This window comes from Magallana gigas, chromosome 8 (genome assembly GCF_963853765.1).
Source record: "Magallana gigas chromosome 8, xbMagGiga1.1, whole genome shotgun sequence".
NCBI lineage: Eukaryota > Metazoa > Mollusca > Bivalvia > Ostreida > Ostreidae > Magallana > Magallana gigas.
This window is the reverse complement of record NC_088860.1, coordinates 34,743,274-34,760,907: the sequence shown is the minus strand read 5'-3', so window position 1 is coordinate 34,760,907 and position 17,634 is coordinate 34,743,274. Positions and strand designations below refer to the sequence as shown.

General features: G+C 33.3%; 3 protein-coding genes across 3 annotated transcripts; all 3 read left to right on the top strand.

Annotated features, from left to right (window-relative positions):
* Window positions 1-3,824: 3,824 nt before the first annotated feature.
* On the top strand, window positions 3,825-6,389 carry LOC136271063 (uncharacterized). Its single transcript, XM_066070166.1, has 4 exons — window positions 3,825-3,913; window positions 3,990-4,226; window positions 4,721-4,800; window positions 6,244-6,389. The coding sequence occupies exons 1-4, from the start codon at window positions 3,862-3,864 to the stop codon at window positions 6,289-6,291; spliced, it is 417 nt and encodes a 138-aa protein (XP_065926238.1). The 5' UTR covers window positions 3,825-3,861; the 3' UTR covers window positions 6,292-6,389.
* Window positions 6,390-10,540: 4,151 nt separating this feature from the next.
* LOC105318965 (uncharacterized) lies at window positions 10,541-12,562 on the top strand. Its single transcript, XM_011416297.3, has 4 exons — window positions 10,541-10,657; window positions 10,735-10,971; window positions 11,469-11,548; window positions 12,416-12,562. Exons 1-4 carry the CDS (start codon window positions 10,606-10,608, stop codon window positions 12,461-12,463), a joined length of 417 nt encoding a protein of 138 aa, XP_011414599.3. The 5' UTR covers window positions 10,541-10,605; the 3' UTR covers window positions 12,464-12,562.
* Window positions 12,563-14,874: 2,312 nt separating this feature from the next.
* LOC117690006 (uncharacterized) lies at window positions 14,875-17,352 on the top strand. The gene is made up of 4 exons (XM_066069096.1): window positions 14,875-15,018; window positions 15,135-15,371; window positions 16,009-16,088; window positions 17,217-17,352. The coding sequence occupies exons 1-4, from the start codon at window positions 14,967-14,969 to the stop codon at window positions 17,259-17,261; spliced, it is 414 nt and encodes a 137-aa protein (XP_065925168.1). The 5' UTR covers window positions 14,875-14,966; the 3' UTR covers window positions 17,262-17,352.
* The last annotated feature ends 282 nt before the right edge of the window (window positions 17,353-17,634 follow it).

The following is a 17,634-nucleotide window of genomic DNA, read 5'->3' as shown; positions in this document are numbered from 1 at the left end:
GAGGAGGACCAAGTTCCACAGCAGTACGTTTCTTCGGATTACGGGGACGTGTTTGTCGGGAGGAAGAGGCAACTAGATCACCGTGTGAAATGTTCCCCTTGGACATGACACCTTTTTCCCTGTTACTGGCGTTGAGTGACTTTGATCTGGATCTGTGCTTGATAAACATTCATTAATTTGGTCGTAATTCGTCGGTTCTTTTGTAAAACGCAGCCCATTTCCTTAAGGTGGAATAACACATCATTACAAAATGACTAACCTCTGATTGAAACGACATCTTGTGGGGGAGGGATACCCACGAAAACCACGAAAATTGAGCCACCACGAAATATAAGGATTCCACAGTATGCCAAATTGATGAATTAAACTTTTGTTTTTAATAAATTTTCACAAAGGCTTTCATTTGAAGTAATGTTGTACTGGTAAGTTGAAAATGTCCAAACCAACCACAGGATGAATGACCATCTTTAAGTCCTCCTTAAAGATAGCTTAAAGGTGTTTAAAGGTAGCTTAAAGACGATCTTTAAGCCATCTTTAAGCTACCTTTAAGCTATATGTATTGCTTAAAGGTGCCTCAAAGAAAGCGTAAAGATGGCTTAAAGGCAGCTTAAAGACTATCTTTAAGCCACCTTTAAGCCACCTTTAAGGACAACTTATAGGTCCTTATTGTCCAAACTTCTTTAAGCCACCTTTAAGCCACCTTTAAGCTACCTTTAAGCCACCTTTAAGCCATTAAAAAAAAATTTAATTCAATATTGTGCTTAATTTCCAACAAAATGTATTAACTTTATGAAAGAAAAGGTATTAAAACGGTTTTTGCTCTAGAAAGAAAAATGAAAAAAAAACACCAAAAAAAAAAACCGGCCACGGCGAGAATTTAACCCGGGGCCCTTAGTTTACAAGCACCACCACACATCCTCTGCGCCACGGCAACTTACATATATAAGAGCGTTTTTATATCCTATATATCAGTGGATATTGAATCACTGTATTGAATGTGCTTACTTGAAAAGATTTTGACAAACCATTCAGTTTGTAACAATCAATTATATCTAATTTATAAATTACATGCATGCATGTATTTAGAATGAAATACGGAACTTGGTCTTCAGTGAACAAAAATATATTATATCTAAATGGAAACCGTTAGGTTCACTATAGTAGGCTTTCTTACATGTAGTTAAAAAAATTTAAACCGAGTAGATATACGTTCATCTTATTTATAGCTATAAAAATGTAAGAAAGAAAATGAAATCATTTCTTTTATTAAATGCATTGATACTATTAGGGTATTTGTTCAATTTCCCGCAATTTCCCGGTTTCCAATATGTTTAAATATTTACATGTAATTGTATGAACATTATTTATAAACTATCAATTCTATAACAAACAAAATTACCAATTACCGGTGAAGTATTTACTGCATGTGGCAATTGCAAATGAATTGTACATACAATTGTATGATGTGCCAGGCCGGGTATATTTGACATATTTACCCTTATACATATATTTAAATAATCAACCCCTATTTATGATCACCGGTACATCAATTAATGAGCCTCAAGATTTTACTCTTACATACATGTATCGTTAATTTGTAGACGTAACATCTTTGAAACCCAGAGCTAGGAAATAATACTTTGAAAATGAATTACAAATGTAAATTAACTTTTATTCACTAAACTTATCGTATACTCGTACATACTAAGATTCAACGCCTTTAGAAACCCTGTCGTGCACCTGGGCACACGACACACTTGTTGTGTATATCTTGTATATTCTGTGTTAGTTCCAGGGGTTTTCTTAAGTTGGACAAACAATAGACTTTAATTAGATATACACAAACATGCACCTGGGCACACGACACAACTGTTGTGTATATCTTGTATATTCTGTGTTAGTTCCAGGGGTTTTCTTAAGTTGGACAAACAATAGACTCTAATTAGATATACACAAACGAACAAAACTATGTCTAGACAAACAAAGCAGTAATATCCTGCCCGATATAACAAAGGCAGTTGAGAGTCTTTTCATCTTTAACATGTATCTAGCAGATCTAGAGTTAGAAATAATGAAAATCGAAAAAAAAAATACAAACCTTATTGGTTCATTATCTTTATTTTGTTTAATAACCGGATGAACTGAGAGAGAGAGAGAGAGAGAGAGAGAGAGAGAGAGAGAGAGAGAGAGAGAGAGAGATTTTTTCACCATTTAATTTATAATAGAAAACAAACATACTTTAATTAGTTTTATGCACATATTAAGATACAGAGACTGCGCTCATCCCTACAATAATTTTGAAACCCCCAAAAAATTATAAAGAATTTTATAACGGCAATCTGTGTCCATCGGAGCGGTGCTGATGATAGCGATCTGCGTTTAATGGAGCGACGATTAAAACCGCCTGGAACACTCTCCCCCCTTCCTTGAAAATTATATTATCACTCGGATGACCCCCTCCCATCTCTATAAAAGAGCTTTTGCATTTAATATATGTTTTTATTGTTCAGCTTGATCAATATTGACTTAAAGGCCACTTAAAGACAGTGTAAAAGCAGTGTAAAGAGAGCGTAAATGCCACTTAAAGATGCTTAAAGGTGGCTTAAAGGTGGCTTAAAGAAGTTTGGACATTAAGGACCTATAAGCACTTGCTTAAAGGTGACTTAAAAGCGGCTTAAAGGTTGTATAGCCTTTAAGCTCCTTTAAGTCACCTTTAAGCCACCTTTAAGGACTTGCTTAAAGATGGTTTTTCGCCCTGTGAACGCCGGACCAATATGTACGTAAGGGACTTTGTAACAAGTGACCCAAAGAACAAGTGCTCTCAACTTATTACAAAGTAATTATCCAAAAACAATATTTAAGGTGGATATAGAAAAACCCAGCCCAGTTATGCATGTACAAGAGATATTACATTACAAACGTTGTAGTATGTCTAACTGTATGGCATTCTCAAAATGATGATTGCTTACCAAAGTATACAAGTCATCTTTTATTCCATACAACTCTTATAGGCAAATGAATTTCCCTTCTTCTGAATATTAGAGAGCTTAATTCACTAAAGGCCTTCACCAATGATATCATCCCTGAAAAAAATATTTCAAACGCAAAAAAACGTCCATCACCATACGTTTCTTTTGGAGATAGGACTGCAAAGATAATTCATACTTACCTCGCCACAACTGCATACTGACTTATGACGTTTTTAGATATTATTTTAAATAGTATTGTTGAAAGACCTTTATATGCGTGTGGAAAAATTAATTGAAGACACATATCATTATTTTTTCTCTTGTACCAGATCAATAATGTTTAAGAGTTTGTGATTTTAGATGAACACATGTATTGTTAATAAACATATATGTATTTTGCATTGAGAGATGATAAACTTTGTGACAATGGAAATTGTAGTTCATTTTTTCATTTAAAAAATCCAAAAGACTTTATAAACAGTTATATAATTACATGACTTTTAATAAACATGTAAAAAAAATTGTTTTTCATATATTGTAGGGATACACTACATATGTTATAGAACTTGTAGTATATTCCAATAATAGAACATGTTCAAAGCACTTAACGCGTGCTTCCATGGTTCCATATTGTAAAGGTCAAACGTTTGTACAATAAAGCCAACGCAGAGTTTATAACTCTAAATTTGTTGATATACGAACTATCAGCATTATAAAATGGAATTTGTTTGACTTAATTATCAATAATTACTTACACAAATTACTTACACGAAATTCCAAATTCCGACTACATGCACAATTAATACTTATTATCATAGATTATACCTCCCCATTTAAAAATGTGCATTCATTTCTTCAATTCAAACTAGTGAAGGCACGTTTGCCGTTCGCCATGGATTACTCTTGGTCGACTTGTTTTATTTGTCTTCTCGCCATTTTTCCAGGTTCCCTTTTTGTTTGATTCTTACCTTTTTCTCTCCATGTTTCAAACATGCAAATTTGACGCAACTTTTTTTTCAGATTCCATGGGACAAAAGTATCTCACGGTGTTCAAGTCACTCCCTGGGACGATCTACTTCGGGACTCGGTCCGAACTCATCGGCAAGTCCGTTACAGCTAACAAAGTCCAGAATTCCTTCTCCCCTCTCCTACGACCTCTCCAACAGGACCAGTTTAGCTTTGACATGGAGTTGTGCGACCTGGTTGCGATCACCAGGGGATCCTTTGTTGTGGCCGACAAAGACGAACCACAATCAGGTTATATAATTTAGTGAATTTTAGTGAAAACACACAGTGAATGTTGGTATGGCAAATCGACCAATTCTTATTTTTTCGTTATCTATCCTTGTCAACTCACTCTCTCTCTCTCTCTCTCTCTCTCTCTCTCTCTCTCTGTTTTGTTAATGCATACCGGTATCTTGGATGCTTTATTGAAAACACGGGGAAAAATATCAATATACAAATTTAAACGATATGAAATAAACAGTGAATAACACAAACATAAACATCGACTATACATAATTTTTAAATACTCGACAAAAAATTAAGAATAATGGAACCGTAGAAACACGACAATCAGTTAGTATTTTGCTATTTGTGCAGTAATTTCCTGCTTTGTGAATTTTGATATGTTATAATACAATGAAATAAAATCTACGAAGATTTGATTCAATACTGTATGTGTATGATAAAATCAATTCAACATTTGTGTTTTTTTTGTTTTTTGCTAATTTTAGAATTTTATTTAACAGGAGTGATGTTTCAATGTTTCAAACAACCAGTTGATTCTTTAGTTATAAGTGAAATTATCACCATAATGGCAACCAATCTGGTAAGTGGCATTCAACATCATCAACAACAGTAAACAAACAAACAAAATCATTTTTAAGAAACCCGAGGCAAATCAAAGAAAGAAAACAAGAATATTTCTGAAAGCTATAAGTACGTTTTATTTCATACTGAATCAAAATTGTATCTTAGCATCTTTAAAAATCTTTAAAAATTCGTTTGAAGAGAACATAATTTAGTGAATTCCAAACACAAAAAATCTGTTCTTTCAGCGTCTTAGGGAGGCGGTAGTCCGATTTTTAAAACTCACTGAACTCATACCTAAATTACACTATTTACATTATTTCAGTGTCTTTGTCTGAAGTGTATCACTGCGTATCGATTTTGTTTAATACAGTCCAATAAATTCAAATGAGGTATAATTGGGGCACAGTTGAACAGTTAAACAGTTTATTTTATCTCTATGGTTGTAATTTACAACATAGAGAATATTACAAACATATACACAATATATACTTTATGCGTGAGTAGAGAAAAAAAAATAAACAATTATAATGGTTCTCTACAAAATATACTAGTATATGAAGTATTAAAGTACAATTTTTTATGTATATTAATAACCAGGAGGTTTAGCGCTAACAATATTTATAAACTTACATAGCTTGCTTAATAAGCTCACATTGTTTGAGGAAAAAAGCTCGTTAAAAACAATATTTGGTCTAAAAAGTATATACTTTTCTCCTTCGTTTTTCAACACAGTGCAACACAAAATATAGTGAAATTAATCTACAATGTCTCTGTTACATAAATTATATAACCTGTTACTTCTTTCTATGTCATTCCATCTACGAGTTTCAATAGGTAATTTATGGTTTGAAGTTCGAAATCTAGCTATAACTTGTTTCATATAATTACTTAAATTACAATTAACATATGGTTGGCATCTAAAGTCTAAATTAGTAAACAACATATATATAACACCTTTTGAAGAATTATTGCAGATTGCACAAGCGTGGTTTGTTTATTTATAATTAAATATCTATTGCTAAAATTATATATAATGCGATCAAATCTATCATAAAGCCCCTTGGGCTTGTTTGATTTGATCACGACCTTACCGAAATTATCACCTCATAATACTCAAAGAATGATTCATTATTCTTTAAGTAAACAAATTAAGTCATATATAGTCCTGCATCTTCATATTGATTTATTTAAGGTATAAGTACATGTATAAGTATATATACATGTACTAGTATTGGGTATATGTAAATTTGTCTAAATTAGATAAATAACTTAACCAAAATATTATATTGCCAATTTCCTCGTGTAGAAACGTTAATGACTACTGGTAAATATTGTGTCTCTCCCTTCACCCAGGGGACCCATATTAGGGGTAAAGCTATATGAAACGTTATATTAGTGTGACTTTGTTCAAGCAATGAGTGATTTCATCATTTTTTATTCTAATTTCTAATATTTGCAGATGTACGAACAGATGTTCCAGAACCAGGTTTCGAGGTCATTCGGCTGAGTTACTAGTATCTCCACCATTCCACTTTTGAAAAAAATCTAAATTAATATTCATGATATGAATGAAATAAAAAACCTTGAAATAAATTTAGAAATTAATACTACTTTTTCGTGCTTATTTTAATGCTCTGTGGTATCTTATCAAGGTGAGTAAAGTTATCTACTAGTAACTGGCTACTAGTAACTGGTGACGAATAGTAAGAAAAGCTAGCTGCTAGTAACTGGCTAGGAGATGAAATAAAAGTTGACTACTTGTAAATAACTACGAGAGGTAAGATATGCTAGCTACTAGTAACTGGCTACGAGATGAAATAAAAGCTAGCTACTAGTAACTGGCAACGGGATAAAATAAAAGCTGGCTACTAGTAGCTGGCTACGAGGAGTATGAAAAGCTAGCTACTAGTAACTATCTACGAGATTTAATAAAAGTTGGCTACTAGTAACTGGCTATGACAAGTTAGAAACGATAGCTATTAGTAACTGGCTACGAGATTAAATAAAAGTTGGCTACTAAAAACAGGCTATGACGAGTAAGAAAGGCTAGCTACTAATAACTGGCTACGAGATTAAATAAAATTTGGCTACTAGTAACTAACTACGAGGAGTAAGAAAGGCTAGCTACTAATAACTGGCTACGAGATTAAATAAAAGTTGGTTACTAGTAACTGGCTACGAGGAGTAATAAAAGCTAGCTACTAATAACTGGCTACGAGATTAAATAAAAGTTGGCTACTAGTAGCTGGCTACGAGGAGTATGAAAAGCTAGCTACTAGTAACTATCTACGAGATTTAATAAAAGTTGGCTACTAGTAACTGGCTATGACAAGTTAGAAACGATAGCTATTAGTAACTGGCTACGAGATTAAATAAAAGTTGGCTACTAAAAACAGGCTATGACGAGTAAGAAAGGCAAGCTACTAATAACTGGCTACGAGATTAAATAAAAGTTGGCTACTAGTAACTAACTACGAGGAGTAAGAAAGGCTAGCTACTAATAACTGGCTACGAGATTAAATAAAAGTTGGTTACTAGTAACTGGCTACGAGGAGTAATAAAAGCTAGCTACTAATAACTGGCTACGAGATTAAATAAAAGTTGGCTACTAGTAACTGGCTAAGAGGAGTAAGAAAAGCTAGCTACTAGTAACTATCTACGAGATTTAATAAAAGTTGGCTACTAGTAACTGGCTATGACGAGTAAGAAACGATAGCTATAAGTAACTGGCTACGAGATTAAATAAAAGTTGGCTACTAAAAACTGGCTATGACGAGTAAGAAAAGCTAGCTACTAGTAACTGTCTACGAGATTAAATAAAAGTTGTCTACTAGTAACTGGCTACGAGGAGTAAGAAAGGCTAGCTACTAATAACTGGCTATGGGATTAAATAAAAGTTGGTTACTAGTAACTGGCTACGAGGAGTAAGAAAAGCTAGCTACTAGTAACTGTCTACGAGATTAAATAAAAGTTGCCTACTAGTAACTGGCTACGACGAGTAAGAAAGGCTAGCTACTAATAACTGGCTACGAGATTAAATAAAAGTTGGCTACATATGTACTAGTAACTGGCTACGAAGAGTAAGAAAGCTAGCTACTAATAACTGGCTACGAGATGAAATAAAAGTTGGCTACTAGTAACTGGCTACGAGGAGTAAGAAAAGCTAGCTACTAGTAACTGTTTACGAGATTAAATAAAAGTTGGCTACTAGTAACTGGCTATGACGAGTAAGAAACGATAGCTATTTGTAACTGGCTACGAGATTCAATAAAAGTTGGCTACTAGTAACTGGCTACGAAGAGTAAGAATAATTGGCTACGAGATTAAATAAAAGTTTGCTACTAGTAACTGGCTACGAGGAGTAAGAAAAGCTAGCTACTAGTAACTGTCTACGAGATTAAATAAAAGTTGTCTACAAGTAACTGGCTACGACGAGTAAGAAAGGCTAGCTTCTAATAACTGGCTACGAGATGAAAAAAAAGTTGGCTACTAGTAACTGGTTACGAGGAGTAAGAAAAGCTAGCTACTAGTAACTGTCTACGAGATTAAATAAAAGTTGTCTACTAGTAACTGGCTACGAGGAGTAAGAAAAGCTAGCTACTAGTAACTGTCTACGAGATTAAATAAAAGTTGGCTACTAGTAACTGGCTACAACGAGTAAGAAAAGCTAGCTACTAGTAACTGGTTACGAGATGAAAGAAAAATTTGCTTCCAGTTACTAGTTACTGTCCAATTGACAAAACATATCATGTTTCAATTTACCGCATATCTAGGTGGCATATTTCTACCTGTGTTGTTAATATGGACATTGTACTATGTCATCTACATGATTTGTCATCTTTTGTTATATCGTCAGCTACAGATTGCCTTGCAAATCAAAAATTTGAAAACTACAGTTTGGTTTACAATTGATGAAGAATACTACGAACTTGAGAGTAGAGTGTTTGAGTTTCAAGGATTACTAGAACTCAAGAACAAATTATTTTGAAAGATACAGGTCTTATCCAATAAAACACGTGCATAATTGAGTCTATCAGTAATTGGAAGTGTGATCTACCCATTTCCAGAATGGGTCGAGGAGGACCAACTTCCACAGCAGTACGTTTCTTCGGATTACGGGGACGTGTTTGTCGGGAGGAAGAGGCAACTAGATAACCGTGTGAAATGTTACCCTTGGACATGACACCTTTTTCCCTGTTACTGGCGTTGAGTGACTTTGATCTGGATCTGTGCTTGATAAACATTCATTAATTTGGTCGTAATTCGTCAGTTCTTTTGTAAAACGCAGCCCAATTCCTTAAGGTGGAATAACACATCATTACAAAATGACTAACCTCTGATTGAAACGACATCTTGTTGGGGAGGGATACCCACGAAAACCACGAAAATTGAGCCACCACGAAATATAAGGATTCCACAGTATGCCAAATTGATGAATTAAACTTTTGTTTTTAATAAATTTTCACAAAGGCTTTCATTTGAAGTAATGTAGTACTGGTAAGTTGAAAATGTTCAAACCAACTCCGGACCAATATGTACGTAAGGGACTTTGTAACAAGTGACCCAAAGGACAAGTGCTCTCAACTTATAACAAAGTAATTATCCATGTTTAACGTTTGCTATCTACTGCTAGAATAGTAACTGGTCTATCAATACTTGCTTCTAAAGACTCCCTCTATTTTGATACAGGTTGGAGTACATTAAGTTTAAGATGAAAACTTGCTAGACTCAAAAACAATATTTAAGGTTGATATAGAAAAACCCAGCCCACTTATGCATGTACAAGAGATATTACATTACAAAGTTGTAGTATGTCTAACTGTATGGCATTCTCAAAATGATGATTGCTTACCAAAGTATAGAAGTCATCTTTTGTTCCATACAACTCTTGTAGGCAAATGAAATTCTCTACCTCTGAATATTAGAGAGCTTATTTCACTAAAGGCCTTCACCAATGCTATCCTCCCTGACAAAAATATTTCAAACGCAAAAAACCTCCACCACCATACTTTTCTTTTGGAGATAGGACTGAAAATATAATTCGTACTTGTACTAACTTCGCCACAACTGCATACTGACTTATGACGTTTTTAAATATTATTAAAAGTATTGTTAAAAGACCTTTATATGCGTGTGGAAAAATTAATTGAAGACACATATCATTATTTTTTCTCTTGTACCAGATCAATAATTTTTTAGAGTTTGTTATTTTAGATTAACACATGTATTGTTAATAAACATACATGTATTTTGCATTGAGAGATGATAAACTTTGTGACAATGGAAATTGTAGTTCATTTTTTCATTTAAAAAATCCAAAAGTCTTTGTGTACGTAGTCTCAAAATGTGCTAACAGAAAACTTACTTGATTGTTTGTAAAATTGTTGAATATTTCTATATATTTATAAACAGTTATATAATTACATGACTTTTAATTAACATGTGAAAAATCTGTTTTTCATTTATTGTAGGGAGTGGACTACATAAGATATAGAACTTGTAGTATATTACAATAAAACGTGTTCAAAGCACTGAACGCGTGCTTCCATGGTTCCATATTGTAAAGGTCAAACGTTTGTACAATAGAGCCAACGCAGAGTTTATAACTTTAGATTTAGATTTGTTGATATACGAACTATCAGCATTATAAAATGGAATTTGTTTGACTTAATTATCAATAATTACTTACACAAAACGACGAAATTCCAAATTCCGACTACATGCACAATTAATGCTTATTATCATAGATTATACCTCCCCATTTAAAAATGTGCATTCATTTCTTCAATTCAAACTAGTGAAGCCACGTTTGCCGTTCGCCATGGATTTCTCTTGGTCGACTTGTTTTATTTGTTTTCTCGCCATTTTTCCAGGTTCCCTTTTTGTTTGATTCTTACCTTTTTCTCTCCATGTTTCAAACATGCAAATTTAACGCAACTTTTTTTTTCAGATTCCATGGGATCCAAGTATCTCACGGTGATCAAGTCACTCCCTGGGACCATCTACTTCGGGACTCGGTCCGAACTCATCGGCAAGTCCGTTACAGCTAACAAAGTCCAGAATTCCTTCTCCCCTCTCCTACAACTTCTCCAACAGGACCAGTTTAGCTTTGACATGGAATTGTGCGACCTGGTTGCAATCACCAGGGGATCCTTTGTTGTGGCCGACAAAGACGAACCACAATCAGGTTATATAATTTAGTGAATTTTAGTGAAAACACACAGTGAATGTTGGTATGGCAACTCGACCAATTCTTAGTTTTTCGTTATCTATCCTTGTCAACTCTCTCTTTCTCTCTCTCTCTCTCTCTCTCTCTCTCTCTCTGTTTTGTTAATGCATACCGGTATCTTGGATGCTTTATTGAAAACACGGGGAAAAAATATCAATATACAAATTTAAACGATATGAAATAAACGGTGAATAACACAAACATAAAAATCGACTATACATAATTTTTAAATACTTGAATTTTTTTTTAAGAATAATGGAATCCTAGAAACACGACAATTAGTTAGTATTTTGTTATTTGTGCAGTCATTTCCTGCTTTGTAAATTTTGATATGTTATAATCAAATGAAATAAAATCTACGAAAATTTGATTCAATAATGTATGCGTAGGACAAAATCAATTCAACATTTGTTGTTGTTTTTTTTTTTTACTAATTATAGAATTTTATTTAACAGGAGTGATGTTTCAATGTTTCAAACAACCAGTTGATTCTTTAGTTATAAGAGAAATTATCACCATAATGGCAACCAATCTGGTAAGTGGCATTCAACATCAACAACAACAATAAAATAACAAACAAACAAAAATCATTTAAAAACAAGAGGCAAAACGAAGAAAGAAAACAAAAACATATCTGATAGCTTTAAGTACGTTTTATTTTATACTGAATCAAAATTGTATCTTAGCGTCTTTAAAAATCTTTAAATCTTTAAAAATTCGTTTGAAGAGAACATAATTTAGTGAATTCCAAACACAAAAAAATCTGTTCTTCCAGCGTCTTAGGGAGGCGGTAGTCCGATTTTTAAAACTCACTGAACTCATACCTAAATTACAATGTTTACATTTTTTCTGTGTCTTTGTCTGCGATATCACTGCGTATCAATTTTGTTTAATACAGTCCAATAAATTCAAATGAGGTAAAATTGGGGCACAAGCGTGGTTTGTTTATATATAATATCAATTGCTGAAAATTATATATAATGTGATCAAATCTATCATAAAGCCCTTCGGGCTTGTTTGCTTTGATCACGACCCGACCTAAATTATCACCTCATAATACTCAAAGAATGATTCATTATACCTTAAATAAACAAATAAAGTCATATATATAGACATCTTCATATTGATTTATTTTAGGTCTAAGTACATGTATATATATATACATGTACTAGTATTAGGTATATGTTATTTTGTCTAAATTAGATAAATAACTAAACCAAAATATTTTATTGCCAATTTCCTCGTGTAGAAACGTTAATGACTACTGGTAAATATTGTGTCTCTCTCTTCACCCAGGGGATCCATATTAGGGGTAAAGCTATATGAAACGTTATATTAGTGTGATTTTGTTTAAGCAGTGAGTGATTTCATCATTTTTTATTCTAATTTCTAATATTTGCAGAGGTACGAACAGATGTTCCAGAACCAGGTTTCGAGGTCATTCGGCTGAGTTACTAGAATCTCGATCATTCCACTTCTGAAAAAAAATCTGAATTAATATTCATGATATGAATGAAATAAAAAACCTTGAAATAAATTCAGAAATTAATACTACTTTTTCGTGCTTAATTTAATGCTATGAGGTATGTTATCAAGATGAGTAAAGTTAGCTAAAGTAACTGGCTACTAGTAACTGGCGACGAATAGTAAGAAAAGCTAGCTACTAGTAACTGGCTAGGAGATGAAATAAAAGTTGACTACTTGTTAATAGCTACGAGAGGTAAGAAATGCAAGCTACTAGTAACTGGCTACGAGATGAAATAAAAGCTAGCTACTAGTTACTGGCAACGAGATAAATTAAAAGCTGGCTACTAGTAACTGTCTACGAGATTAAATAAAAGTTGGCTACTAGTAACTGTCTACGAGATTAAATAAAAGTTGGCTACTAGTAACTGTCTACGAAATTAAATAAAAGTTGGCTACTAGTAACTGGCTACAACGAGTAAGAAAAGCTAGCTACTAGTAACTGGTTACGAGATGAAAGAAAAATTTGCTTCCAGTTACTAGTTACTGTCCAATTGACAAAACATATCATGTTTCAATTTACCGCATATCTAGGTGGCATATTTCTACCTGTGTTGTTAATATGGACATTGTACTATGTCATCTACATGATTTGTCATCTTTTGTTATATCGTCAGCTACAGATTGCCTTGCAATCAAAAATTTGAAAACTACAGTTTGGTTTACAATTGATGAAGAATACTACGAACTTGAGAGTAGAGTGTTTGAGTTTCAAGGATTACTAGAACTCAAGAACAAATTATTTTGAAAGATACAGGTCTTATCTAATAAAACACGTGCATAATTGAGTCTATCAGTAATTGGAAGTGTGATCTACCCATTTCCAGAATGGGTCGAGGAGGACCAACTTCCAAAGCAGTACGTTTCTTCGGATCACGGGGACGTGTTTGTCGGGAGGAAGAGGCAACTAGATCACCGTGTGAAATGTTCCCCTTGGACATGACACCTTTTTCCCTGTTACTGGCGTTGAGTGACTTTGATCTGGATCTGTGCTTGATAAACATTCATTAATTTGGTCGTAATTCGTCGGTTCTTTTGTAAAACGCAGCCCATTTCCTTAAGGTGGAATAACACATCATTACAAAATGACTAACCTCTGATTGAAACGACATCTTGTGGGGGAGGGATACCCACGAAAACCACGAAAATTGAGCCACCACGAAATATAAGGATTCCACAGTATGCCAAATTGATGAATTAAACTTTTGTTTTTAATAAATTTTCACAAAGGCTTTCATTTGAAGTAATGTTGTACTGGTAAGTTGAAAATGTCCAAACCAACTCCGGACCAATATGCACGTAAGGGACTTTGTAACAAGTGACCCAAAGGACAGGTGCTCTCAACTTATAACAAAGTAATTATCCATGTTCAACGTTTGCTATCTGCTGCTAGAATATAATTATCGGTATCTCAATACTTGCTTCTAAAGACTCCCTCTATTTTGATACAGGTTGGAGTACATTAAGTTTAAGTTGAAAACATGCTAAACTCGGAAACAATATTTAAGGTTGATATAGAAAAACCCAGCCCACTTATGCATGTACAAGAGATATTACATTACAAAATTGTAGTATGTCTAATTGTATGGCATTCTCAAAATGATGATTGCTTACCAAAGTATAGAAGTCATCTTTTGTTCCATACAACTCTTGTAGGCAAATGAAATTCTCTACCTCTGAATATTAGAGAGCTTATTTCACTAAAGGCCTTCACCAATGCTATCCTCCCTGACAAAAATATTTCAAACGCAAAAAACCTCCACCACCATACTTTTCTTTTGGAGATAGGACTGAAAATATAATTCGTACTTGTACTAACTTCGCCATAACTGCATGCTGACTTATGACTTTTTTAGATATAGTATTGTTGAAAGTGAAAATGAACACTTGTTTTCTGTAGTTCACTTTTTCATTAAAAAGTCCAAAAAACTTTGTGTTAATAGTCTCAAAGTGTGCTAACAGAAAACTTATACTTGATTGTTTGTAAAATTGTTGACTCTTTTTATAGATTTATATACATGTATATAATTACATGACTTTTAATTAGCATGTAAAAAAATCTGTTTTTCATTTATTGTAGGGATACACTACATAAGTTACAGAACTTGTAGTATATTCCAATAATAAAATGTGTTCAAACCACTTAACGCGTGCTTCCATGGTTCCACATTGTAAAGGTCAAAAGTCTGTATAATAGAGCCAATGCAGAGTTTATAACTCTAAATTTGTTGATATATGAACTATTAGCATTATAAAATGGAATTCATTCGACTTAAATATCAATAATTACCTCTACATAAAACGATGATATTTCAAAATTTCGACTACATGCGCAGTTAATACTTATCATTATATATTATACCTCCCCGTCTAAAAATGTGCATCCATTTCTTCAATTCAAACTAGTGAAGCCACGTTTGCCGTTCGCCATGGATTTCTCTTGGTTGACTTGTTTTATTTGTGTACTCGCCATTCTTCCAGGTTCCGTTTTTTGTTCGATTTTATTTTTTTCTCTCCATATTACAAATATTGCTGGCAATTTAACATGCAAATTTAACACAATTTTGTTTCTTCTTTTTTTCTTTCTTTTTTAACAGATTCCTTGGGACACAAGTATTTCACTCTAAACAATGCACTCCCTGGGACCATTTACATTGGGACTCGTTCTGAACTCATCGGCAAGTCCGTTACAGCTAACAAAGTCCAGAATTCCTTCTTCCCTCTCCTGCGACCTCTCGTACAGGACCAGTTTAGCTTTGACATGGAGTTATGCGACCTGGTTACGATCACCAAGGGGTCCTTTGTTGTCGCCGACAGAGAGGAAACACAATCAGGTTATATGATTTAATGAATTTGTACACAGTGAATGTTGGTATGGCAGATCAACCAATTCATCTCTCTCTCCTCCTTCTCTCTCTCTCTTTCTTCTCTCTCTCTCTCTCTCTCTCTCTCTCTCTCTCTCTCTCTCTCTCTCTCTCTCTCTCTCTCTCTCTCTCTCTCTCTCTCTCTCTCTCTCTCTCTCTCTCTCTCTCGTTTTTGCAATAAAAATATGCACCGTATCTTAGATGTTTTATTGAAAACACGAAAAAATAGAGAATATTACTTTACAAATCTTAAACCAAATTAAAACAAACGGTGAATAATATAAGTGTAGAAATCAACTTGTACATAATTTTTAATTGTTCGAAAAAAAAATAAAAATACGAATGATGAAACGCCAGTATCATGACTTCAGTTATAGTATGCTGAACTTTTTTTTAAACATTAAGTCTGAAGATGCACAATTTCTAATCGCTAACAGTAAATTAATTTGTTATTTGTGCATTTATTTCCTTCTTTGAAAACATTTAATAATGTTTAATCAAATCAAATTAATTCTAAGGAAATTTTACTCAATGTACATGAAGGGCAAAAAACCAATTCAGCAATTGTTATTTTTACTAATTTTTGAATGAATTTTATTTTTAACAGGAGTAATGTTTCAATGTTTATCACGACCAGATGATTCTTTTGAGATAAAAGAAATTCTCACGATTATGGCCACAAATATGGTAAGCGTCATTTAACAACAGCAAAAAAAAAATAATAAAAAATAAATAAAAACAAAATAATAAAAATAAACACCGAATCTAAGAGTTCGTTTTATCGTATGTCTAATCAAAATCGTATCTTAACATCCATACATACCATTTAACTACTGATATATTCCGTAGAGTTCGTTAAATTCGGAGAAACTCAATTGCTAGAGCCATTCTAGCTAGCCAAGGGTTTCCGATACATGGACACTACGCTTCTCATAAACAGAGGGTTTACGGGAAGCGTAGTGTATCGGAAACCCTTGGCTAGCGAAGATGCTCAAGAGTATAATTTAGTTAGTTTCAAACACAAAAAGCTTTTTTTTTAGCATCCAAGGGAGGCAATAAATTGCGATAGCCCGATTTTTTAAAACTCGCTGAAACTTATTTCAAGATAGAGAACTTCATATGACACCTTTATAAACAATAAACAAAATAATAAAGTCACATAGTCCTTGATCTTCATATTGGTTTATTGTTAGGTTTAAGTAATGTTACATGGTATAAGTAAACATGTATGTATCAGGCTTAAGTATTTCTTTTTCAAAATTAGATAAATAGCTAAACCAAAATATTCCTACATGTATAATATTGCCAATTCTTCAGCAGCAAGAATCATCACTGGCTTATCAATATTATATCTTCAAGAGAGTCCCATTTATTTAAAAACAGGTTTGATGCCTCTCTCAGAGAGACGAATATTAGCAAAGTTGAGCACAATGTATAAAATAACATGTGTTTATAAACACATGTATGCTTGTTCAATAACTTAACCATTTTAGTAATATTCATTTCTACAATGTATTTACTTTCCATTCTAAACTACTACACAGTTGTAAATTATTATACTTGGTAAGAACCTCGTAAGTTAATTGTTAGAACTTGTGTTCGAATCATTTGTATATGTTTATGCAATAAAATATGTCCAAACCAACTTCTTCATGTAGAAACATATGTACACGACAACTGTAAATACTGCTCCTCCCCCCTCTCCCCCAGGGGACTTTTAATAGGGCTAAAGTTATATGAAACCGGTACAATAGTGTACAAATTTGTTCAATCAGTGAGTGATTTCATAATTTGTATGATTTTAATTATTTGCAGATCTACGAACAGCTGTTCCAGAACAAGGTTTCGATGTCATCTTGAGTCAAATCTCGACCATTCCACTTCAGAAACCTCCTGAATCAATGTTCTGTTAACATTGTTTAATCTATGAATTAAATATAACTTCTTGAAATTTATATTGATGAATAAATAAAATTTGAAAAAAAAGACAGCTTGGTATACAATCGATGAAGAATGCAACGAATTTTAGATTAAAGCGTTTGTTTTAAAGGATTCGCTTAATTAGGCCTAATACAATGATGAAGTAGTAAAAAATTAAATTGGTGCAAATAAATGTTTTATTGGGGAGGGGTTGTTAGAATTTTGCGTTTTTTTTTTTTTGATTTTCTTCAAAAACATCTTTTGTATCGTACATGTAAATAACTGTTGAAACGAGCCCAACCAAAGTGGAAGA